General features: G+C 46.6%; 1 protein-coding gene across 1 annotated transcript in view; it reads right to left on the bottom strand.

Moving 5' to 3' along the window:
• The window catches only part of COL4A1 (collagen type IV alpha 1 chain), a 521418-nt gene that overhangs the window by 263417 nt on the left and 231516 nt on the right, over window positions 1-26485 (bottom strand). The window contains exons 11-14 of the mRNA XM_069205109.1: window positions 26413-26448; window positions 26255-26296; window positions 22415-22492; window positions 208-252 (exon numbers count right to left, since the gene is read on the bottom strand). Of these exons, the coding sequence (XP_069061210.1) occupies window positions 208-252; window positions 22415-22492; window positions 26255-26296; window positions 26413-26448 (201 nt within the window). The remainder of the gene's footprint in view (window positions 1-207; window positions 253-22414; window positions 22493-26254; window positions 26297-26412; window positions 26449-26485) is intronic.

Genomic DNA, 26485 nt, shown 5'->3' on the forward strand with positions numbered 1-26485 from the left:
TGAAGAAATAGTGCTAATAGAAATTAAGCGTTGCCCTTTTGGTGACCATTGTTTGAAAAAAAAATAGGTGAGCCTGGTGAAAGCTGTTTCTATTGCGAGGCTAAAGACAGAAGGAGATACATAGAGCGTACATTGTTCTAAAAACTCAAGAACTTAAGAAGCAAAAACACAATCTCTTCTAAACAAAAGCTTTTAGTTTGTACTCACCGGTGACCCTTTATCACCTTTCTCACCAGGTGCACCTTTGTCACCCTAAAACAATATACACAGAAAATTAAATCCCAAGTTTAATGCGGGTTAATTGTCATGCCGGACATTGCAATCAAATCAGGCGAACCCAACCCTTTGGAGGAAGGGAAATGGAATATTATGTCTCGTATTCTGTAAACCGTTTGTAACCTTTAGCATTAAAGTAACATTGAAATATTATTGTAACACAGAAGCCTTCTCTGTCTCCTATGTCATTCAGAGTCTGTGAAGTAAGCAAATCTTTGAAAGTTAGTGAGATGAAAATAAGCGCCTTAATTCCTCCACCTAACTCACAAGACCATTTTTTTAAAGATGCCATGCCCTATAAGGTAAGTATCAAACACTGTCAAATGTTTCCTCTGTGTGCTTTCAAACACATTTTTGGTATTCCTGAACATTCTACGAGAGGCCATATTTAAACGAGCAATGGCTGAGTCAATAGGTCTTGTGTCTGAAAGGCTGAGCTATTGGTTTTGCCATCGCTTTTTGACATCCGTGCACATGCGTCAATGCATGCACCTGCAAGCCTACCAAATTTGAAATAGATTTTCTATTAAAGAAAATGCATTCTAAGATGGCCGCCAATACCCATGTACAAGTGCTTTTTGATATGATAGACAACATTGTCATTGTCATTCATTCATGACCAATGAGGTGACACACCGCCCACTGAAAGTATGTTATGTATTTGAAAGAATAGGTCGTAGCAGTTTGACATGAGAAGGTGTCCCTGACTGTAGGCTGGAGTCTTTCTTGGAGGAGATTCTTAGGAGCGAAAATAACCTGTTATGTTTCATATGTCTGTTTCATCCACTTGCTATATCTATAGATTAGGGGCTTGATTTAGAGTTTAGCAGAAAGGGTACTCCATTGCAAACACAACAGGGTACCCTGCCTGATAAATCCTCAGTCTGCCTGCCTGAAGTCGGGCAGACGATAACTATTCTGTCAATGGAGTTACTGTTGGCTCCGTCAACTGAATACTTTCTCCAACAGCCTGACCAAGTAGGGGAGGTCATGGTAAGGACTTTACACTGTCCACCTAATATAGGGTGGATGATGTAAGCTTTTATTCTTGTCCATCACTGCCAGAAAAAGCCTGGTGATAAGGGGCAGGAAAAAACAATAATGACCCGACACCCTGGAAGAAAACTCCCACAGTGTTGGCTGCGTAATAATTTGTTTTTCTAAAACATACTCCAGGTTTGGGAATTTGTTTTTCAAAATTAAACAACTTTTAAAATCTTTGATAGCCATCTGCGATGGCTGATAGTACCATTGATCAACATACACTGACAGGAACCGCCATCACAGCAGCTTCAGTCAAGAGAGATCTCTCCACAGGCTCAGCAAGACACTTTAAATTTGACAGGCAAAGGTCTTCAGGATGACAGAGGTGATGTCCTCTACCCTCCCAATGGAATAAACTCTTTCTGCCGAACTACAAATTAGGCCTTAGGGATGACTAAGTCTGTTCTGTGTCTTTGCCTTGTTTCGCTGCAAAACTTTCTCAGTTATTGTTCCTGGGGTTCTCAGAGTATTCATATAATTCCTGGCTTCACTGGTGTCGCTGTTTCATGAGACAGGATAATTTCTCTACCTCTATTAAAAAGCTTCATCTATTTCTGTACTGCATTCATCAGGCGTGGTCTAGGAGACAAAGGTAGTTTTAGAGCCCTGCTCCTCATAACCTACTGGAGGCATGGTGTTGTTATCTGCATACTGCAGGATTTGTTTGGTAACCCTGGATTGTTTGTCTTCAGACATGTATCCATCTTTTGTTCACAAATGCAGGAAGACCCATCAAAATCCCCTGAAGGAGGTCCACCAAAATCATGGCTGCATGGTTCTATGCGTTCAATGTTCCCAGATTATATCTTTGACTTGTAATCAAACATTGGATTCCAAACTATCACGAGAATTATGTCTTTATTACATTTCAGAACTTTTGCCAGAGTGATTGGCAGTGAGGGATAGTTCTAGTCAGCCTGTTGGAGTGGTTCTATGAGATCTTACATGCCAGTCAGAAGGCCTTCCCGATCAGAATGGATGATTTAGGGCTGCAAGCGGTGAATATTTAAAAAAACTGCATTGTAAATAGTGAATTATCTTTGCTATGTATCCGCCTGCTGGCTATGAAGGAGAAATCATGCACTTTTTGGAGCAACTAGTCCCTTAATCAAACCTGTGAGTCAAGAGGGTAGCATATTGAGTTTGGTATCCGGTATGACTTTCCCAACAGACACCTTACTGGAGATGCTGCCCTCCAACTGAGAAATCAGAAACACCTGCTCCAGAACCATGAATTATATCAGATGAATAGAATTTAGCTGTGAAATATTATCATTACAACACAATTTAATTCATTGTATGAATATTTCACTTAGAACAGGGAACTGTGATAAAGCATTAACTTGATATAACATCACAGCCCAATTGAAAATGCCTCAACAAAGACATTTGGTGAAATATGGTTTGTCATGTGACATTTCAGTTATTGAAGTATACCCAGTTATTCGAATAGAGGCATAAATACTGGGCATATCTATCAACTATATATTTTTTATCAATTTGAAATAGAAGTACATGCTTTGGAAATTGAATAATAAAATATCCTCAAAACTACGAACTTAGTTAATTTACTAAAAGATGTATAGTTACAAACAGTACCCCAAAAAAGATATCAAGTCGTGAAAAAACATTGCATCTGGGCACAAGACAAAGGAATTTTGTGAGCACCTAGGGCACATTGGTACGGTGCCACAAATGGCCTATGGAAACTCAACCCCCAACAAAGATGGATTGCTTCCTTCCTCCTTCAGGAAAGCCCACTACAGAGAAGCTTTCACAAACCTACTCCTTATTGTCAATGTCTCTCTCACTGAAGGCACCTTTTCAGAAGCTCTCACGTCAGGCCAAATCATCCCACTTCTGAAGAAACCCTCACTAGACCGTGATCACCTCACCAACTACTGGCTCAACACTCACCTACCTTTCATCAACAAGATCATCAAAAAGTTGTCTCCTCACAATTTAAAAATCACCTCATCACCAACCATTTCCTGCACAACTACCAATCTCGCTTCAGATCATGCTGTGCCATGGAGACAGCTCCCTTACAAATCATTAACGGAGCCCTCTTGACCAGAGTTAAAGATGACTCCTACCACCTGATAATGTAGGGTGTCTCAGTTGCCTTCAACACCATCAACCATCTCACCCCCATCTACATCCTGAAGTCTGATACTAAATTCACTGGCAAGGGCCTTCGCTGAGTTTCCTCATTAATTCACATAGGCGCCACCAGGTGTAAGAACAGGTTGTGTAGCTATTAAGAGTCCTGCAGGTGAAGTAGCACCAGGGTCCATTTGGTGAGGGATCATTGAGACCCCGTTTATTGCTGTGTTTTACAATCAAACTGGAAAGGGTAGGATGGTGGGGGGCATTTACCAGGACTACATCATGGCCCGTAACAGCACCACTATGTCAATGTCCCAGAAGCTCTCTATCACCTTTGGCATTCCCCCAGGGTTTCCTCTTGTCCCCTACTATCTTCAACCCATACAGGATGCTCCCTAGGACTGTTTGGTTGGAAAACACAATTAAAATTCCGCAATATACTGATGACACACACATCCAACCCTGATTTCAATGTGTTTGTATCCTTACATGAGGAGCTGGTGGAAATATTAGGGCTTTTAATTACAATAGCAATAAATAACTTTTTCTATTAAATTGTTCTGTCCTTCCCTTCCATCATCTCCATACCTTTTCTCTCTCTGAGAACAACCTACACAGTCACATGCATGTTTGCCTTAGTCTCTGACTCCACTTCTGAAAACTGCTCAAAACTCATTAACAAGATCACAGCTTCTCCTCCTCTGAAGGTCAGACACCTGCAACCAAACATTACCTAACCTCCCCTAGCTAATAATATTAATCCCAACTCTGTGTCACATACTCCCCACATAATACCCCTATTAATTTAGATCATCACAAAGAAACAGAAGTGAATTCCTGGAAAGGTTTCTCTGGGCACACAAGACTAATCTTATTAGCAAACACTAACCAATAATACTGGACTAACCACTAACCTTGGGCTCCAGCGCACAGTGCTGCTTAATGTAAAATGCCTCAATGTCGCCTCATGGGTGGTAAGCATTATTAAATGCAATAACAATTAAAATAAGGCCTACAAATGACACAAAACAGGATTGGGTGGAGACTAGGTGAAGACTGGGGGAATAGATGGAGTGGGGAATAGATGAAGATTGCCAGGCATAGTGATCCTCTGAAATGTCAGTAGTCATCTCAGAGTGTAGGGACATTGTGGTACCCACATATCAGAAGTGGTATGGCACCGGATTGCGCCATTCCATAAATTTGCCACCCGGCTGGCGCCCTGGAATGACGCAAACTGGCACTATACTTTTTGACGCAAAACTGCGCAAATGCAGTTTTGCATCAAAAAAACATAAATATGGGCCCTAATGTTTTGTGTAAAATGTAAATGTTCATTTTAAAGGACAGGGTGGAAAAGTGGTAGGAAGGGGGTGGGTATATAGGATGGGAAAAGTGTGGATGGGAAACAGGACATAGGGAGGGATTTTTCCAAAAAAATTAGAGTAAAGCAGGACGAGAAGCAAGGAGTTCACAATCAAGAGCAAAGCAGGAGGGGGAAAAGCGCTTTAAGAATGGGTGTAAGACAGGGGAGGTGTAAGGAGATTGTAAAAGAAAGCAAAAGAACAGGATGGGGGAGAGGGAGGTTGAAAAACAACTGCATTAAAGAAGGAATGGGAGGAAGAGGTTTGTAAAAGAGGGAGTATAGCAGGAGAGGGACTAGGGGGGATGGAAGGCAGGGGAGAAGATCTTAAAAAAGGGGAAAAAGGGAATGAGGGGTTAAGTGAGGAGACATCCTCCTCCTATTAAAAGAGCCAAGAGTAAAGGAACTTTTCGTCAAGGAATGATTTTACCAGGTTGGTTTCATTATCCAGTTGAAACACATTCTTAATAAAAAAAGAAATCCAGTATTAGTTTGACAAAAATATTTCAATAGAACAACTTACTTCAATCCTTCTTTAAGCTCATTCAACCACATAGCCATCATGACTGGCATCCCAGAATGTTTGTCTGACAAGCTCACCAACTCCAGTGTCTCTTGGCTCCCCTTCCAGCCAGGACACCATCAGATTTGAGTCAAAAGAATGCAAAAAAGAAAAAGCAAGGGAAAAGGTGTTGTCTCTCTGTGTACCAAGACACATATTTATTAAGGTTTTATGTTGCCCTTGTGACACGCAAGGGGATGCAGGGCAACGCAGAACATATGATAAGATTTACCAAGCCACACAAGGCCACCTTGCTTGGACCCATGCGGCTTGGTAAACCTGGAGTGATGTGAGGCAGCGCAAGATGCCGCCTTACGTTACACTGCATGATGGGGGTTTTACATGGGTCCCAAGTACCACAATTGACATCTCATTGACTTCATAATCATCAGGACCTCACTTCCAAACCTGGTCCAATTAAGAATCGAGCTGAAAATATCCTCTGCAAAAACTTGATATCACAATACAATAATAGTCCACCACCACTCTCAAAACCCTGCACCTTGTCAGCAACTTGTTTAAATTTATCTTTACCTACATAGATACTCTACATCACAGCCCATACATACTCCCTGGCCTAATGCAGGGATTTTAGAATGATGCCTCCTGTTGCCAAGATTAGGCAGATTTTCCAAAGTTTTCTAGTTAAATTGTGAGAATGAACAAAGCAAGATTGTACAATGTACAGTTAATAACTTGGTGAGTATTTTTAAGTTCAACGAGGTTAATAATTCAGAAGGAGATTCTGAATGCATGACACCCTGTCTCGTTGGCTCTCCTTATTCTAATGAGACTACTGGATTTTGAGTGGCAGAATCGCCTGTGGTGTGGGAGACTGAGGCCCTCAGTATGACATTGGTGGTAAGTCCCGCTTACCGCCATGCTGACTGCCACCAACATACCCTCGGCGCGGCGGTTTACCGCTACCCATATTATGACACACACACACCAATCCGCCACTATACAAACACACACAAAAGTCTGCTAGCCCATAGGTCAGTGATAAAATGGTGGTAGCAAAACCCACACCATCACACCAACAGAACTACGTCCACAGCATTATGACCCCACTAATCACCATGGCGGACAATCAACCGTGGTAAACCACTGGTCGTACATACTGCTGCACTCCAAATACACACACACATACAATACAACACCACATTGGACTATTCAAATTACACACACCTGACAGACATACACACACCACACCGACACACCCACACCACTATAAAAGACACACCCATATTACCCACATCTCTTTACGACTAACAAAAATTGCCAGTACAGAGAGCTACAGCAAGAGCACCCACACAACCAGAGCCACACAACACCATCACCCATACACCATCCACGCACCTCACAGCACACACCCCAACACATCACCCCACACACCCTCACACACACCACTCACACTACACCCATGGCACCACAAAGAAAGCCCAGTTTCTCAGGGGAGGAGCTAAGGGTCATGGTGGCGAAAATCATCTGGGTAGAGCCACAGCTATTCGGATCACAGGTGCAGCAGACATCCATTGCTAGGAAAAGTGACCTATGGCGAAGAATCGTGGACAGGGTAAACGCCGTGGGACAGTCCCCCCGAACAAGGGAAGAGGTGGAACGACCTATGGTGGAAGGTGCGTTTCGTTTTTGCAAGACACCAAATAGCAGTACAGAGGACTGGCGATGGACCCCCATCTCCTCCCCCACAACTAACAACATAGGAGGAGCAAGTCTTGGCAATACTGCATCCTGAGGGCCTGGCAGGAGTAGCAGGAGGAATGGACTCTGGTAAGTCAAATCTCTATTACTATCACCCCCCTACCTGCATGCCATCACATGCCCCCACCCTCACTACCATCACTCTACCACCTCACATACACCCCACCATCACAACCCACTCCACCCCTCCCAATACCAAGCCCTGCATGCAACACCAATGCATGGACATCCAACACAGACCTGCATAGACACCCATCACCAAAGCATGCACACCTTAGACAATCACCTAGCCAACCAAATCGCCTCACACACAAGCCTAAGCTGGCAGGGTAATCACAACCTAACAGGGCAACACATCCATGCACAATATGTCACACGCAGAAACTATAACACTGCATTTACATCCCCACAGGTCCCCCACACAACGCCACCGGAGAGGAGGTGCCAGCAACATCCAGTCCCCCCCAGACGAGGCCCACAGTGACGACAGCAGCTCTGCACGCCTGGATCAGGAAGACAAACCTGGCCCATCAGGGACCTCCGGACAGTCGGTTACCCAGCCACAGTCCCATACCACCACAGAGCCTCCCTCCTCAGGAAACAACAGCACAGCACCCACCCAGCGGGCCCATACCTCTGTCCCCAAGACACGTCAATCAGCAGTGTTTTCACCACTATAGGGACCCCAGGCTACCCCACAAACACAGGACGATCAGGGACCTGGGGTCAGTGGCAGTGGGCACACGGTTCAGGGGAAGGAGGCACAGGACAACAGGGAAGCTGGGAGGACTGCTGTGCAACAGGGGGAGGACAGGCCCAGGCAACCGACTCTTCAGGAGGCACTCACCAACATCCTGGGAGCATACCACCATTCCCAGAAGACGACGGGCCAGATACTGGACAAGTTGCAGGAGACCCAGCGGCTGCAGGAGGGGCAGTACCTGGGGATCATGGAGGACCTGAGAGACATCCACACCACCCTGGTCACCACTGCAGGGGTGCTGGCAGACATGGCCAACACAATGAGGGAGGCAGTGGCACACCAACGGGCCCCTGACACTAGCCACATCGATAAACACCTCTCCTCCTCTGCTGCCGCTAGTGGACAGGAGGCCCGCCACAGGAACAACAGGCCACCAGCACCCCACCCCCTGCAAAAGGAGAACCACCCTGCAAACAGTCCCTGCGATCCAGGCACAAGCCAGAGAACATTGCCAAGATCCCCGCCAGGAAATAAGACTCTCCTGAATGTCACCCTTGTGTCCCACTCTGTCACCCTGTCCACCTTGAACTGCCATTGCTCCACTTCCTTCCTATGCCCCCTTGGACAATGCACCTGTGATACAAATAGACTGGAACTCTCACCTGGACACTCCTCCACCACCCCACCAGCCTATAGCAATACCCTCTCCACTTATTAGCACATAAATAAACTTCCATGTGAAAAATACAAGTTATTGAGTCTGTCAAATGATTGAACTATGAATTTGTATAACAATCTGTAGACATTGCAATTCAACTGTACAGTAATGTATACATAGGTATGACCTGTAGTTTGCTGCAGTCAATACACCAGGAGCCAGAGTGGGGCACAGATATCTGTAAATAGACATGTCAAAGGGTACAGTAAGTGGCCATAGTAGTGGGAATATCAGCCTACCAGTGAAAATATACAATACAAAACTGCAATGGAAGGTGAAGTTACAGTGTCCTACCTGTGTGTCACTGGAAGTACTGTTGAATGATAGCTGTTCTATTGTCCACATCCTCATCCTCTGCCTCATCTTCTGCACTGTCCACAGGCTCCACCGTCGCCACACGCCCATCTCCAGCCTAATCCTCCTGCAGAAAAGGCACCTGGCGACGTAAGGCAAGGTTGTGCAACATGCCACGATGATCTGGCACACCTTCCTGGGTGAGTAGCACAGAGAACCACCTGTTAGATGGAGGCACCGAAACCTGGCCTTCAGGAGGTCGACCATTCATTCTATAATTCTTCTTGTTCACCCATGTGCCTCATTGTAATGTTCCTCTGCCTTTGTCCTGGGATTCCTCACAGGGGTCAGTAGACATGAGAGGTTGGGGTAACCAGAGTCACCTGCACATACCGAGGGATACCAGTTAGCCAAACACTAACCCTTAGGGCCAACCCCATACCCATACAACACCATATACTGGGGGTGGACCATGGGCTCACCTATTAGCCACACCCTATGCCTCTGAAGCTGAGCCATCACATATGGGATGCAGCTATTCCTCAGGATAAAGGCATCATGTACAGACCCAGGATACTTTGCATTGATGTGGGAGATGTACTGGTCCGCCAGGTACACCTTCTGCACATTCATCGAGTGAAAGCTCTTTCGATTTCTGAACACCTGTTCATTTCTCCGGGGGGGGGAACAAATGCAATATGTGTACCATCAATTGCCCCAATAATGTTGGGGATTTGTCCCAGTGCATAGAAGCCAAATACTCCACCTGGGGGAAAACAATGTAGCTGCTCATGTGTTTCATCAGGGCAGACAACACTCTGGTCAGCAATTTTGAGAACATTGGCTGAGACATCCCTGATGCCAAGCCCACTGTCACTTGGAAGGAGCCACTTGCTAAGAAATGGAGCACTGATATGACTTGCACAAGAGGGGGGATCCCAGTGGGGTGACGGATATCAGAGATCAGGTCAGGCTCCAAGTGAGCACACAGCTCAGATTGTGGCCCTGTCAAGTCTGTAGGTGAGGATAATGTGCCTGTCCTCCATTGTTGCCAAGTCCACCAGGGGCCTGTGCATGGGGGTATGTCTCCATCTCCTATTGATCCGCAGCGGTTGCAATCGAGGGGGCAAACGGTGAGCAGCTGGTCAGTATTAAACATTTCCAAAATGTACAGTGCATTGCAAGTTGTGACAGAAACAGTATGTAGTTGTATATGGCAAAATGGTGCCCATGTGTTCTGTGACGCAGTTAGGTGCCATGGCCTGCACCCCCCCTGAAATGGCACCCGCCAGTCCTGTTAGGAGGGACATGTGGAAATGAGGTAATGCCGCTGAAGTTGTGTGCTGTCGGGGGGGGCAGTCGAGTACCACCGTGCAACTATTGATTGGTTGCCATTGGGCCCTATGGGTTGCAGTAGCCAATGGTGATGTACGCCAGCGGTGACGGTACGCACTGCTGCAGACGTTACCGCCATTTTCTATCTGTTCTCTCACTTGCTACCTGACCTTCAACAGGAGAATACCTACACTGCAAGTGCTGCTGTGACCTGTGTCTAGAACCAACAATGGCTCAAATCACTGGGGTAAGGGCCCCAGCCTTCACCGCTGCGGAGTTGGAGAGACTGGTGGATGGGGTTCTACCCCAGTACCGAATGCTGTATGGGCCTCTAGGCCAACAGGTGAGTACACTGTGAGCATGATGCATGGGGCATGAATGCATGGAGTGCTGTATGTGAGGGCCTCGTGTAAGGGGGGATGGTTGAGGGGTCCTGGGAAACGTGCTGCATGTATGGTGGGCAATGTATGTGCGTAAGGGGATGGGAGGAATATGGTGGGCCATTAGTGTAACAGACCGGACGGTATGACTGATTCCCTTTTTCTATGTGTATTTCCTGTGCAGGTCAGCACCCATCAGAAAAAGGGTATATGGCGTGCCATCGCCAAGGATGTGCGGACTCTGGGGGTCTACGGCAGGCAGAGCACCCACTGTTGCAAACGGTGGGAGGACCTGAGACGCTGGGCATGGAAGACAGCAGAAGCCCAGCTGGGGATTGCCTCCTAACGAGGAAGGTGTGCCCGTCAAACCCTGACCCCCCCTGATGTTCTGCATACTGGCGGTGGCCTATCCGGAGCTGGATGGGCACTTGAGGGCATCACAGCAGCCACAAGGGGGGTGAGTACAGTTTTCCAATATACTACTTGTGCGTGGTGGTGTGGTATCAGGGTGGGGGATGTGGGCCTGTTGGTGACTCCAGGCCAGGCCGGACATTGCAGGGTAGGTTCCATGTTGGGCAGGGGCTGATGAACTCCACCTCAAAACAAGCTAGTGGGCATCCACTACTGGGCAGGTGTAGGAAGGTAGCCTCTTTCTAGCCTTGTTACCCCCACTTTTGCCCTGTTTGTGAGTATATGTCAGGGTGTTTTTACTGTATCACTGGGGTCCTGCTGGCCAGGGCCCAGTGCTCATAGTGAAAACCCTATGTTGTCAGTGTGTTTGATATGTGTCACTGGGATCCTGCTAGCCAGGACCCCAGTGCTCATAAGTTTGTGGCCTATATGTGTTCCATGTGTGGTGCCTAACTGTATCACTGAGGCTCTGCTAACCAGAACCTCAGTGTTTATGCTATCTCTTTGTTTTACAATTGTCACTTCAGGCTAGTGACTAATTTACCAATTCTCATTGGCACACTGGAACACCATTATAATTCCCTTGTATGTGGTACCTAGGTACCCAGGGTATTGGGGTTCCAGGAGATCCCTATGGGCTGCAGCATTTATTTTGTCACCCATAGGGAGCTCAGACAATTCTTACACAGGACTGCCACTGCAGCCTGAGTGAAATAACGTCCACGTTATTTCACAGCCATTTTCACTGCACAAAAGTAACTTATAAGTCACCTATATGTCTAACCCTCACTTGGTGAAGGTTAGGTGCCAAGTTACTTAGTGTGTGGGCACCCTGGCACTAGCCAAGGTGCCCCCACATTGTTCAGGGCAAATTCCCTGGACTTTGTGAATGCGGGGACACCATTACACGCATGCACTACATATAGGTCACTACCTATATGTAGCGTCACAATGGTAACTCCGAACATGGCCATGTAACATGTCTAGGATCATGGAATTGTCACCCCAATACCATTCTGGATCCATGCATCCCTGGGTCTCTAGCACAGAACCCAGGTACTGCCAAACTGCCTTTCCAGGGTCTCCACTGCAGCTGCTGCTGCTGCCAATCCCTCAGACAGGTTTCTGCCCCCCTGGGGCCTGGGCAGCCCAGTCCCAGGAAGGCAGAACAAAGGATTTCCTCAGAGAGAGGGTGTTACACCCTCTCACTTTGGAAATACGTGGGAAGAGCTGGGGATGAGTGGCCTCCTCCAGCCTCTGGAAATGCTTTGATGGGCACAGATGGTGGCCATCTCTGCATAAGCCAGTCTACACCGGTTCAGGGATCCCCCAGCCCTGATCTGGCGTGAAACTGGACAAAGGAAAAGGGAGTGATCACTCCCCTGACCTGCACCTCCCAGGGGAGGTGCACAGAGCTCCTCCAGTGTGTCCCAGTCCTCTGCCATCTTGGATTCAGAGGTGTTGGGGCACAATGGACAGCTCTGAGTGTCCAGTGCCAGCAGGTGACATCAGAGACCCTTCCTGATAGGTGCTTACCTCTTTCAGTAGCCAAGCCTCCTTTCTTAGTAGCCAAACCTCCTTTTTTGGCTATTTAGGGTCTCTCCTCTGGGCTATTCCTCAGATAACGAATGCAAGAGCTCACCAGAGTTCCTCTGCACTACCCTCTTCAACGTCTGCCAAGGATCGACCGCTGACTGCTCCAGGACGCCTGCAAAACCGCAACAAAGTAGCAAGACAACTACCAGCAACATTGTAGCGCCTCATCCTGCCGGCTTTCTCGACTGTTTCCTGGTGATGCATGCTCTGAGGGCTGTCTGCCTTCACCCTGAACTGGAAGCCAAGAAGAAATCTCCTGTGGGTCAACAGAATCTTCCCCCTGCCAATGAAGGCACTAAACATCTGCATCACCGGTCCTCTGGGTCCCCTCTTGTAGGAGGCTGGACTGGCTTGTAGTGAGTACCAAGGGGTACTTACACCTTGCACCAGGCCCAGGTATCCCTTATTAGTGTATAGGGTGTCTAGCAGCTTAGGCTGATAGATAATGGTAGCTTAGCAGAGCAGCTTAGGCTGAAATAGGAGATGAGTGAAGCTCCTACAGTACCACTAGTGTCACTTGCACAATATCATAAGAAAACACAATACACAGATATGCTAAAAATAAAGGTACTTTATTTTTATGACAATATGCCAAAGTATCTCAGTGAGTACCCTCAGTATGAGGATAGCAAATATACACAAGATATATGTACACAATACCAAAAATATGCAGTATAGTATTAGAAAACAGTGCAAACAATGTATAGTTACAATAGGATGCAATGGGTGCACATAGGGATAGGGGCAACACAAACCATATACTCCAAAAGTGGAATGCGAACCACGAATGGACCCCAAACCTATGTGACCTTGTAGAGGATTGCTGGGACTGTAAGAAAACAGTGAGGGTTAGAAAAATAGCCCACCCCAAGACCCTGAAAAGTGAGTGCAAAGTGCACTAAAGTTCCCCAAAGAGCACAGAAGTCGTGATAGGGGAATTCTGCAGGAAAGACCAACACCAGCAATGCAACAACGATGGATTTCCAGACTAGAGTACCTGTGGAACAAGGGGACCAAGTCCAAGAGTCACGATCAAGTCGAGAGTGGGCAGATGCCCAGGAAATGCCAGCTGTGGGTACAAAGAAGCTGATACTAGGCAGTAGAAGCTGAGGATTCTGCAGGAACGACAAGGGCTAGAAACTTCCCCTTTGGAGGATGGATGTCCCACGTCGTGAAGAGTCGTGCAGAAGTGTTTTCCTGAAGAAAGACTACAAACAAGCCTTGCTAGCTGCAAGTCATGCAGTTAGGGTTTTTGGATGCTGCTGTGGCCCAGGAGGGACCAGGATGTCACCAATTGCGTCAGGGGACAGAGGGGGTGCCCAGCAAGACAAGGAGCCCTCTCAGAAGCAGGCAGCACCTAAAGAAGTGCTGGAACAGGCACAACAAAGTGGAGTGAAACGGTGCTCACCCGAAGTTGCACAAGAGAGTCCCACGCCGCCGGAGGACAACTCAGGAGGTCGTGCAATGCAGGTTAGAGTGCCATGGACCCAGGCTTGGCTGTGCACAAAGGATTTCCGCCGGAAGTGCACAGAGGCCGGAGTAGCTGCAAAAGACGCGGTTCCCAGAAATGCAGTCTGGCGTGGGGAGGCAAGGACTTACCTCCACCAAACTTGGACTGAAGAGTCACTGGACTGTGGGAGTCACTTGGACAGAGTTGCTGGATTCAAGGGACCTCGCTCGTTGTGCTGAGAGGAGACCCAGGGGACCGGTGATGCAGTTCTTTGGTGCCTGCGGTAGCAGGGGGAAGATTCCGTCGACCCACAGGAGATTTCTTCGGAGCTTCTAGTGCAGAGAGGAGGCAGACTACCCCCACAGCATGCACCACCAGGAAAACAGTTGAGAAGGCGGCAGGATCAGCGTTACAGAGTTGCAGTAGTCGTCTTCGCTACTTTGTTGCAGTTTTGCAGGCTTCCAGCGCGGTCAGCAGTCGATTCCTTGGCAGAAGGTGAAGAGAGAGATGCAGAGGAACTCTGATGAGCTCTTGCATTCGTTATCTAAGGAATTCCCCAAAGCAGAGACCCTAAATAGCCAGAAAAGAGGGTTTGGCTACCTAGGAGAGAGGATAGGCTAGCAACACCTGAAGGAGCCTATCAGAAAGAGTCTCTGACGTCACCTGCTGGCCCTGGCCACTCAGAGCAGTCCAGTGTGCCAGCAGCACCTCTGTTTCCAAGATGGCAGAGGTCTGGAGCACACTGGAGGAGCTCTGGGCACCTTCCAGGGGAGGTGCAGGTCAGGGGAGTAGTCACTCCCCCTTCCTTTGTCCAGTTTCGCGCCAGAGCAGGGCTGAGGGGTTCCTGAACCGGTGTAGACTGGCTTATGCAGAAATGGGCACCATCTGTGCCCATGAAAGCATTTCCAGAGGCTGGGGTGGCTACTCCTCCCCTGCCTTAACACCTTTTTCCAAAGGGAGAGGGCGTAACACCCTCTCTCTGAGGAAGTCCTTTGTTCTGCCTTCCTGGGCCAAGCCTGGCTGGACCCCAGGAGGGCAGAAACCTGTCTGAGGGGTTGGCAGCAGTAGCAGCTGCAGTGAAACCCCTGAAAAGGCAGTTTGGCAGTACCCGGGTCTGTGCTAGAGACCCGTGGGATCATGGGATTGTGCCAACAATGCCAGGATGGCATAGAGGGGGCAATTCCATGATCTTAGACATGTTACATGGCCATATTTGGAGTTACCATTGTAAAGCTACACATAGGTAGTGACCTATGTGTAGTGCACGTGTGTAATGGTGTCCCCGCACTCACAAAGTCCGGGGAATTTGCCCTGAACAATGTGGGGGCACCTTGGCTAGTGCCAGGGTGCCCACACACTAAGTAACTTTGCACCTAACCTTTACCAGGTAAAGGTTATACATATAGGTGACTTATAAGTTACTTAAGTGCAGTGGTAAATGGCTGTGAAATAACGTGGACGTTATTTCACTCAGGCTGCAGTGGCAGGCCTGTGTAAGAATTGTCAGAGCTCCCTATGGGTGGCAAAAGAAATTCTGCAGCCCATAGGGATCTCCTGGAACCCCAATACCCTGGGTACCTTAGTACCATATACTAGGGAATTATAAGGGTGTTCCAGTGTGCCAATGTAAACTGGTGAAATTGGTCACTAGCCTGTTAGTGACAATTTGGAAAGAAATGAGAGAGCATAACCACTGAGGTTCTGGATAGCAGAGCCTCAGTGAGAAAGTTAGTCATAACACAGGTAACACATTCAGGGCACACTTATGAGCACTGGGGCCCTGGCTGGCAGGGTCCCAGTGACACATACAACTAAAACAACATATATACAGTGAAAAATGGGGGTAACATGCCAGGCAAGATGGTACTTTCCTACACCTCTCATCCTGACGAGCGTGGTCCCTGGAACACAGGAGCTGGGTCCAAGTGTCTCCCACAGTCCAGTGGCCCTTCTGTCCAAAGTTGGTGGAGGTAGGCCCTTGCCTCCCCACGCCAGACAGCAAACCTGTGTACTGTGTGATTTGCAGCTGCTCTGGCTTCTGTGGACTTCTTCAAGGATTCCTTTGTGCACAGCCTAGCCTGGGTCCCCAGCACTCCGTCCTGCATTGTCCAACTCGATGAGTTGGACTCCAACGTTGTGGGACCCTCCTTTGTGACTCTGAGTCGACCACTGTCCTCAGATCTTCTAAGTGCCTGCTCCGGTACTTCTGCAGGTGCTGCCTGCTTCTGTGGGGGCTCTCTGAGTTGCTGAGCACCCCCTCTGTCTCCTCCTCCAAGGGGCGATATCCTGGTCCTTCTTGGTCCCCAGCAGCACCCAAAATCCTCAACCGTGACTCTTGCAGCTAGCAAGGCTTTTTTTGTGGTATTTCTGCCTGGAAATACTTCTGAAACCTCCAGCACGCCGTGGGACATCTTTCATCCAAAGGAGAAGTTCCTAGCCCTTTTTGTTGTAGCAGAATCTTTGGCTTCTTACACCCGGAGGCAGCCCTTTTGCACCTTCATCCGGGGTTTAGTGGGCTCCTGCCCCCCCCCCTGGACACTTTCGTGACTCTTGGACTTGGTCCCCTTCCTTTACAGGTCCTAAGGTCCAGGAATCCGTCTTCAGTGTTTTGCTGGTGCTTGTGGTTCTTGCAGAATCCCCTATCACGACTATTGTGTCTTTCTGGGGTAGTAGGGTAACTTTACTCCTACTTCTCAGGGTCTTGGGGTGGGGTATCTTGGACACGCTTAGGGGCATATTTATACTCTGTTTGCGCCGGAATTGCGTCGTTTTTTTGGACGCAATTCCGACGCAAAACTAACTCCATATTTATACTTTGGCGTTAGACGCGTCTAGCGCCAAAGTCCATGGAGTTTGCGTAATTTTTTAGCGTGGACACCTACTTTGCGTTAATGATATGCAAGGTAGGCGTTCCCGTCTAAAAAATTGACTCCGAGGCATGTGCGCCGTATTTACACTCCCGGGCAAAATTCACGCCCGGGAGTGGGCGGGTCAAAAAAAATGACATACGGCCGCTTTTGCGCCGTTTTTTAGCGCCTGCAAAAGGCAGGCGTTAAGGGACCTGTGGGCTCGGAAGGAGCCCAGAGGTGCCCTCCCATGCCCCCAGGGACACCCCCTGTCACCCTTGCCCACCCCAGGAGGACACCCAAGGCTGGAGGGACCCATCCCAGGGACATTAAGGTAAGTTCCAGTAAGTATTTATTTTTTATTTTTTTGTGGCATAGGGGGGGCCTGATTTGTGACAATCTAAACCCACTTCAGGTGACACCTGTTGCCCTAATCCGGGTTTTGCTCTGGCTAACTAGCAGTGCCTCATCTCTACCCAAAAGCAGGGATGATTGGGAAGCCGAGCACATGATATCATTGACTCCTCAAGGAAATTGTGGTAACTCAGGTCTCATCCGTTTTCTCTCAGTTATATTAGTCTCACATACACAATGACAAACAGAGGCAGTATATGTTTCAATAATGTTTTAATGAAGCGACTGCTTCTTAGATAGCAAAACATGTTCTGCGATAACCATGACGATACAGCATGACAAGATTAGAATTGTGACAAGGAGAGTGAAGCATAGAAATAACGCTACCATATTGTCACTAAAGTCAGTGGACTGCTTCCTACGTGGGCTATAATAGAGCACTGCATGTTAAACTCTAGTTCTGCCCTTCAGGTCACCTGGGAAGACATCATCGCCTATACCTGAGCAAAGGCCTGAAGTCTGCATAAGCAGCTGTAGCGAAGCGTTCAGCAATGAGCATACAGTCGTGGTCCTCTGGCTGTAATACTCTTTATTGGGTGTCTGAACTGACACCTTATTCCTAATTCTCATTTCAATTTAATTTAGATTGAGGAATTTCCTTCATGGAACACGCTTGCTGTATTATTACAATAGTGACTGTAATTTGTACTAATATCGTATTTTACCTTATATTGAAATATCAATTTAAATATGTTCATTTTTGATTCTGATGCTTAAAAGACTAAGGGGGTCATTCTGACCCCGGCGGGCGGCGGTTGCCGCCATTTGGCCGCTCCGCGGTCAAAAGACCGCTGCAGCCATTCCAACCTTCCCGCTGGGCCGGCGGGCGCTAACAATGTTAGCGCCCGCCGGCCCAGCGGGAAGGGGGCCTGCAACACTGAAGCCGGCTCCGAATGGATCCGTCAGTGTTGCAGGTGTGCGACGGGTGCAGTTGCACCCGTCGCGATTTTCACTGTCTGCTAGGCAGACAGTGAAAAGCAGGCTGGGGCCCTGTTAGGGGGCCCCTAGACACCCGTTACCGCCAGCCTCTTCCTGTTGGTGTAAACCGCCAGAAACAGACTGGCGGTAAGGGGGTCAGAATCCCCATGCGCCGCCATGGCGGATTCGGCCAGCCGGGGGAAATCCGGCGGGAAACCGCCGGACCTGGTTTTCTGACCGCGGCTTTACCGCCGAGATCAGAATGGGCAGGGAAGCACCGCCAGCCTGTTGGCGGTGCTTCAGTCATTCGCGGCCCTGGCGGTCTTTGACCGCCAGGGTCGGAATGACCCCCGAAATTTTCCTGAATAAATTATTACATATTAAAAGAATTGAAAATAAAACCCTTAACTCACATAGAATTATCTTTATTGACTCTACTAAAAGGAATTAGTGAATTAACATTTCACTAGATTGATGTAGATGTTTGTTCATTTTGAAATCTTCTTGTCAATGAACAAAGGTCCATAAGAGTAGTGGCAGGGGTTATTTATTGATTACACCTAAAGATTAAGGTATAAAGAATCCCGCTTCAGCAGCATTACTAAAGGAATGGAAGATACGCAGTTTCATTTAAAGGATTAAGGAAGAATGACTATTCTAGGGGGCAAGAACAAGAAAATGTGTGTGTGGTTAAACAATGAGAAAATAAAGAAAGGTTTACTGGCAAAGGTCTTTATAGTGGGTACTGCTACAAGTACACATCATAAGAGAATTTAGGGGTATTGTTGGACCTGGGCCTTTTACAGGGTCATTCCCCAGACTTTTTGCCTTTTGCCTCCTTATTTTTCTGACCTTTGTTGGCTGATGTTATGACTCTGAGCACTTTTTCAGTGCTAAAGTGCATGTGCTCTCCCTTGTAAAATTGGTATGATTGGCTTATACCTAATTGGCATATTTAATTTACCTATACGTCCCTTGTAAAGTGGTACCCCTATGCCCAGGGCCTGTAAATTAGATGCTACTAGTGGGCCTGCAGCTCTGCTTGTGTCACCCACTGAAGTAGTCATTCAAACGTATCTCAGGCCAGCTATCGCAGGTCCCTTGTGCGCAGTTTTCTGCCACAGGGACCTGGCATCTAAATTTACTTGCCAGGCTTATAACTCCCCTTTTACTACATGTAACTCACCCCTAAGGTACGCTCTAGCTAGCCCTATGGGCAGCGTGCCACGTATGTAGAAGGCAGGACATGTGCCAGGTTGCGTGGCCTGTCCTGGTAGTGACAAACAGCCTAACTTGGTGTCTCACTACTGTGAGTGCTGCCTTCTCATAGGATTGCATTAGAAATACCCTGCCTTATGTGTAAGGGGTATTGTCTGATTTATGAGGGGTAGCGTAGGCATGTTTGGTATGGTTGTGATAGTGATAAGAAATGCTGCTTACTGGTGTAGGTGTATTTTTTATTACTATTACAGAAATGCCACTTCTAGAAAGTGCACATTTATCTGTGCTTATGACTCTGGTGTTTTTGCCGCTTGCCTCCAAATCACGTCTGGGCAGACTGACAGTTGGGGGTTTGTGCATACTTTTCAGACAGCCTGAACACATGGAGGGCGGAGGTGACACAGAGGTGCATCTACATATTGTATAGCCTTCCTGGGCTGAGAGAAGGGAGAGGCGGGGCACACCTGTATTTGTAAAGGCTGTGCCCTGGCCTCGCACAATAGGGTTGTTTACCCCCCACTGATGTTTGGAGCCTGTGCTGGAGGAGAGAAGGGGCACTCCCAGAACCAGTTGTAACTGGTTGGAACCCCACCCCTCATTGTAAGAGACACTGCAAATTTAGTACAGGGGAATTTTCCCCACAATTTAGACATTCTTGGGACTCCAGAAAACATACCTGGAACTGGACACAGGACGCTGTTGAGAAGACTCACCAGGACCACTTTAGACTGCTGCTGCTGTGCTGACCTGTGACCTGCCTGGTCACTAGGAGGAACTGCCACTGCTTGCATCCACTTTTTGCGCTGGCCTGTAGCTAGGTTCGCCAGCCCTGTGCCCCTTCTTTATTTGTGTCTCCAGATGCATGGTGTTGTGGCCCCTGACCCCTGTAAATTACTTCAGCATGAGGAGTGCTGCTGGGAACTGAGAAGCACCTAGGAGAGAGCTTCTTTGGGCTCCTTTGCGCATCCTGCGCACTTTCTGGTTGCCAGAGATCACCGCCACAACCCAGGCGCTTGTTTATGCCTTCTGCACCTACAAAACGCTTTCCTGGCTGCTGTGATCACCGCCGCGGCCCAGGCATCCTTAATCACCAATGCAGGTCGGACATGCTGTGTTTTGTGCCCCAGGGCACTCTGACAACAAAGAGAGGAGCCGGCGTGCTCCTCCCAGTGCCCCCGGGGACCCGGCAATCTGGGCGGTGCCCCCGGGGCACATGCCGGCCCCCTGTTGCCAAGGACATCACCCCTGTGACCCAGTAGGCTCCCGATCGGCTCCAGAGAGGAGCACAGTGCATTGAAAGAGGTGGCGGCCTCTCCCCTCTTTAGACAAGCAGCCGCACTGAGGACAAGGGCGGCTGCCTCCAGTATTGCAGGGCACGGGGCAGAGAGGGAGTTCCTTTCCCCCCGGCTACTGCCTTAGGGCTGCAGATGCCCCAACAAGCTTTGGGCATTTAGGAGCCCACAGGATTATTGCAGACCCCGAGAGGAGAGCAGGGCTGCAGCCTCGTCTCCATTCTTCCTGATGCTCGTTGGTGGGGCAGGAGCCTTGCCAGGGGCCCCGCTTGTTAGTCTTTAGGCCCTTGGTGTTGCTTGGGCTTGCCTGGCCCCTTCACCTTTGTTGGAGGGCTAGTAAGGGCCCTGGGGAGGCCCCCCGAGATTGCGGGCCCCAGGAGGGGCCCGTTATAAACATCAGAGAGGGTGCCAACCTCCCCTCTCCCCCAGGAGCACCACTTGGCCCCCGTTTCACGCATAGGAGCGCCAGGGGCCCCATGTTCCTCTTCCAGGCACTAGGAGTGCCCAGTCCCATGAAAATAAGGTACTTGTGGGGACACTGGGAGGGTGGTATGCTCCAGGTTTGCTTTTATAATAATATATATTGACTATATGTTCCTATTATGGGCATGCTAGGCTAATGTATGTTTATTTGCTCATGACTTGCCATATAATGTTGTAATGTTCCTGATATAGGCCCTTATGATATTTTCTATGACAAGTGCATGTAATTATTTACTGTGATTCCTGACTACTTATGTTGCAGAATCCTGCAGAGTATTAGTAACTTGTGTAACGTTCTGACAACTGCTAAGGCAGCAGGATATTACTGACGTGTAATGTTGGTCTAATTATGTTTTGTGCAATACACTTTATTTTTCCATAGCTCAGTGTTGTGTTTACTTTGTGGTGTACATTTTGGGTCACATGTGTTGTGTGTGTTGTGCAAACGCTTTACACATTGCCTCCGGGTTAGGCCTGACTGCTCGTGCCAAGCTACCAAGGGGGTGAGCAGGGGTTATCTTGGACGTGTAACTCCCTTGCCCTGACTAGAGTGGGTGGGTACTGCCTGGCTTAGGTGCATACCCTTGCCAACCAGAAACCCCATTTCTAACAGGTATCTTGTCTGACCATTGAGAAACAGATCTCCAAGTTCTGCCGTTACGAAGAAGTGGTGAGTCAAAGTATTTTTTTTGTGATAATGGGTCAGCACATATTTAGAAATTAGCAGCAAGTTTCCTGTCGAGAAAGAAGGGACTCCTCAAAGGTGAGTACTGTGATGAGAAAGAGAAAAACTAGTGGTAAGGGGGTCTACCTGCAAGTAATACAACATAATAAAGGTAATTAAATCAGCCATTGTGTTTAACTCGCTTTCGGTTTCTCTACCTTTTTATATATTTGCATGATGTAAGAGTGCTGTCCACCAAAGATGATTCTCAAATAATTTCAGATCGCAAACTAGATAGTTTTGTAAATTAATGATAAGCAGTCTTGTCACTAAGCACGCAGCCTGCTATAGGCAGTCTAAGAATTAGCAAAATCAAAGAAATCTGTTCAGCTGTCATAACCTTCTGCCGCATGATCTGAAGTAGGAAAATTGTATTTATGTTCTCTCTAAAAGCGAAAAGGCCTTAGTTGTGAACTATAAATTTAGGACGATCTAATCTTACTCATCTAGAGTAAATGTAAGATTTTAATAAGAATAAAGATAGAAGATATTATCTATTTCATTTAATTACTTTACAAAATATTTGCTCAAAATGTGCTGAGCATTGTCTTACCTTTTCAAAACTGGTTCCTGGCCCGTCCACTGGTAAACCTCCATCCTTACCAGGAGGTCCTTGAATACCAGGGTTTCCCTGTTAAAAGAATATGAAAAATGGATGTTTAAAAAGTGTGATTAAGAGTTTCACAACCATATGACTCCATTACAAATGTGACAGCTATCCCATCCCATGCAACGTATTACAAGTGCCATAGGGTATAATGCACATGTATTAAGATGGAATTATTATCTGTCAAGTTTGTGATCATGCAACACATCAGACAAACTCTAATTAAAGCCCTATGTTTTTGCAAATGGGTATGAGCACAAACTATTTACTATCCAGAACGATTTTGGGGTGTTGGTTATCAAAATATGTTCAAGACTAGCTTAAAGTTAATAATGTGGCTCACCAGGAGATGACCAACCGGACATATATGGTGTAAATAGTGTAGCCATATGAGGGATGGATTAGGAAGGTTTACTTGTCATTCTAAAATTCCGAAATTGAGTCTTTTACCCCATGGGTAAACCTGTATTAAGACCCCTCTCTAAGGTCCGCTGGTGCTCCAAAGGGCCTTACGTATTAGCACCATATTTAAATGGAACCCTATGTAAACAGTGTTTTTGCTTAACCTTACTCTGTGTCTGCAACCCCAATGATGCCTGTGTGCTTTTCATAGGAATCAATAATAGATTTTAGCCTATAAAATTATTGTCACAGGTAAGTGGCAGTTACTTTAATATTATGACATTACTTTAGATTCACATATACAGCATGGTGGTCACAGAGCAGGAAACATCATTAGTGTCCCCCACCGTCCTCCGTGGATGGGGTAGTTGCTTACAGCTCCCCTGAGACATTGTTTTTTATTTTCCAGCCTCTCTTTTACTTATGGAAGTGTGTTATTGGAAACACAAAAAATGCTGCCGGGCTCCACCATGTTGCATTGACTTAGGGGGTCAGATTGTACTGAGAGATTTTGCAAAAGTGTCCTCCACGTTGATGGAAATACTTTCAGTGAACAGTTCTCACCCATTCTGCATGGAACTCTAGTCTTAGCAGCAGTCTCAAATGTAGCTCAGGCAGATGGAATGGTTGCCACAGTGACCTGACAACCCGTCGACCAAAGGAAGTGTTCTTTATTTGCCAGACATGCAATCTTTAACTAAATCTTTGGTTAGAATGCTGAAGATAATTAGATTTGTTTAGAAAAGGAGACACAATACATTTTTTAGATCCACACAATCATGACCACATTGTTGTGCGCGATGTAGAGTCTATAACGTATAGACGAGGAAAGCCCAAAATACATGCATTCCAGAGGCTAACCTTGAGGTGACCATGTGTTCACTTGAAAAAGCTTTATATCACTAATAACTAATTACTGACAATAGAGACAATGTGAGGGACCAGCAAAAAAAAATGTGTCCCAAGTTTTGTTTTTGTTGAATATGTACGTTTGCCCTTAATGGAAGAGGAGTCTGACTGTTCAGCTTGGATAATCCTAATTTCAGAACAAGGACATTCATCTCTGTTTTGCTGCCAATGAGCAGCAGCCAGCTAACCTGTGCACAAAACTTGGCCTAGATGAACAAAACCCCTTTAAACCATGCTGGTTCCATGATAAAATTAGGTATCATATTAAGATTGAAAAGATATCAGCAGATCACACGACATGACAAAGCATTGCCTCAATAAGTAGTAAATTAGTTATGTGACAACATGGAACCCAAAGAGACATAGGGCCTGATTTAGAACGTGGCATACATGTTACTCAATCACCACGGTGACGGATATCCCACCCGCCAAAATCTAAATCCCATTATAGCTGATGAATGCCAACAATATTTTATTGTGAAAAGACAGGTTATCTTCCCAAAAATGCAATAGACTATTGCCTGACAAAATACAAGGGAGGATAATGCTATCTAGAAACGAAGCCCGTGATTATTTCACTCCCATTATCAGCAAGACTGTAGAGACTCCTTGTCAAATTATGACAGTTCCAAGGTTTTCGGAAATTGTCAGGCTTTAAGTAGACTCCTTTAGCATTCCTGCCACAATATCTTCCCAAGGCAATTTTACACAAGACCTTTCAAAGGTTTTGTTAATAAAAAATTGGATAATAGGAACAAAAGTACTGACATTGGCCAAGTGTGAACAGGCCCGACTCCATATGTGAGGAAGCTGTATCAGTTCAAGTGTGCCATTGCCTTTTACCGCTTTTAAGTCCAAGGTAGGCGGTAATCCAAGTTAGACCAACTTGCTGATGGCATGAAGAGAGGATTTTGTTTATTAAATGCAGCAACCTTCTACTATGTAAACCACATTTTTGTTCTTAGATCTCACAAAAAATACTTCATAAGACAATACATTGCTTCTGTTGACTAGGTCAGGAGGGCCGCAAGCGGCCCCCGGGCCGTACTTTGAGTATCACTGTTCTAACCTGTTGGGTACAACACCTAGATTAAATAAATTGTCTTCCGGGATTCAGCCTTTCGGATGAGTTTCATAGAGTGAAGTGTTTTTTAACTCTTTACTTCAAAAGGGTTCCCATTGAGTGGAGTTTGTTCTATTGATCACCATACAACAGAATAAAGCCACACAAAATAACGGATCCTAGCTATGCAAAACAATAAGCCAGCAAAGATGTAACAGAATATTTTGGGATTAGTTATCTGCTTAAAAGGTGGATAAATAAGCCAAGTTGTCACTAACTCAAAGGCTGAGAATCGATATTTCAGTGTTCTATGTTCAAAATTCACATGTGGCATAAATCATTGCTAACGAAATTGACCTTTTCACATAAAAATCAAAGTAATCACTCCGCCATCCCAAGGACCAATACAACCAAATGACTGCATGGACGGGTAGCACAGCAAACAAACAGTCTGGGCCTGATGCTTCACTCTACCATGTTCCTGTGGCCATTAACACTTCTAGTGCACTATTCATGACTTTCCTATGTATCTCAAACTCATGTGTTGGTATCAAATGTCAATTAACATAGATTTATAATTATGTGTCTCTTCCCCTGTTTCATGCCAACACGTGTCTTGAGATTGGGCAAATGGGATAGGCAGTCTCAGCTCTTCACAAGTATCTAGAATTATATCTACAAAGCACTCAATAGAGCTAAATAACTCTTAGGAGTAGAGAAGTGCAATATTTATTTGGATTAGGTCTCAACTGATCCTGCTTGTGAGCAAATAGTGCACTAATGAAGAGATTACTTGCTCCTGGAACACAAAAGTCTTTAGCACAGCACCTGCTATTGATGGGCAGAAGGTATCTTCAGGAACATCTTTCAGATGACATGCAATTCAGCCAGCTGTAGACTTCCTGTGGATCACTGCAACATTTGATTTCACCAAGGCAAAATGTTTCACTAGAACCAGTTTAGGTGTCTTAGAATAACAGGCTTAAAAAGAACATTCCCAAACCCAACAGCCACCCAGCAGGAAGCATAGCTTAATATGTGGGAGGACTTAAACTTTGCACTCAACTCAGCACAAAGCTACCCACCAAAAAGAGAAAAGTGCTTACTTAGGGTCAACTAAAGGCCAAACAGCTATCACGCAATGCTTATTTGCCCATTCAGTCGCCGAACAGGCGTGCACATATGCACTGCCCTCCTTTGCAGTTTGCCCATTGCTGTTCATGATTATGTCAACAACAAGATGTAAACACAGCAGGTGAAACACTGGGACTTAAAGCAATTTAAGTTCTCCAACGAAACCCATGAATTTTAAATGTGTATTCAGTTCTTTCAGCTAACACTGCATACGTTTTGCACAGTTGAGTGCTCTTTAACATGAAAAACATAATTGTGCATATTTGACTTCAACTTACTTTATCTCCCTTTCGTCCTTGAAAACCCAATCCCATAGAACCCTGGAAATATAAATAAAATAATCATCAGCACTGCTTCGAATGTGCACATTGGTCCACCAATATGTGCACTCAAAGGTCTTTAGGGACAAGTTTATAGTTTTTCGGAAGATTGTTACCTTAGGTCCTGGTGGTCCGGGTTTGCCCGGTAAGCCCTGTAAAAGATGACATTTTATTAGAACGGTTGTCAGT

This window comes from Pleurodeles waltl, chromosome 8 (assembly GCF_031143425.1).
Source record: "Pleurodeles waltl isolate 20211129_DDA chromosome 8, aPleWal1.hap1.20221129, whole genome shotgun sequence".
Lineage (NCBI taxonomy): Eukaryota > Metazoa > Chordata > Amphibia > Caudata > Salamandridae > Pleurodeles > Pleurodeles waltl.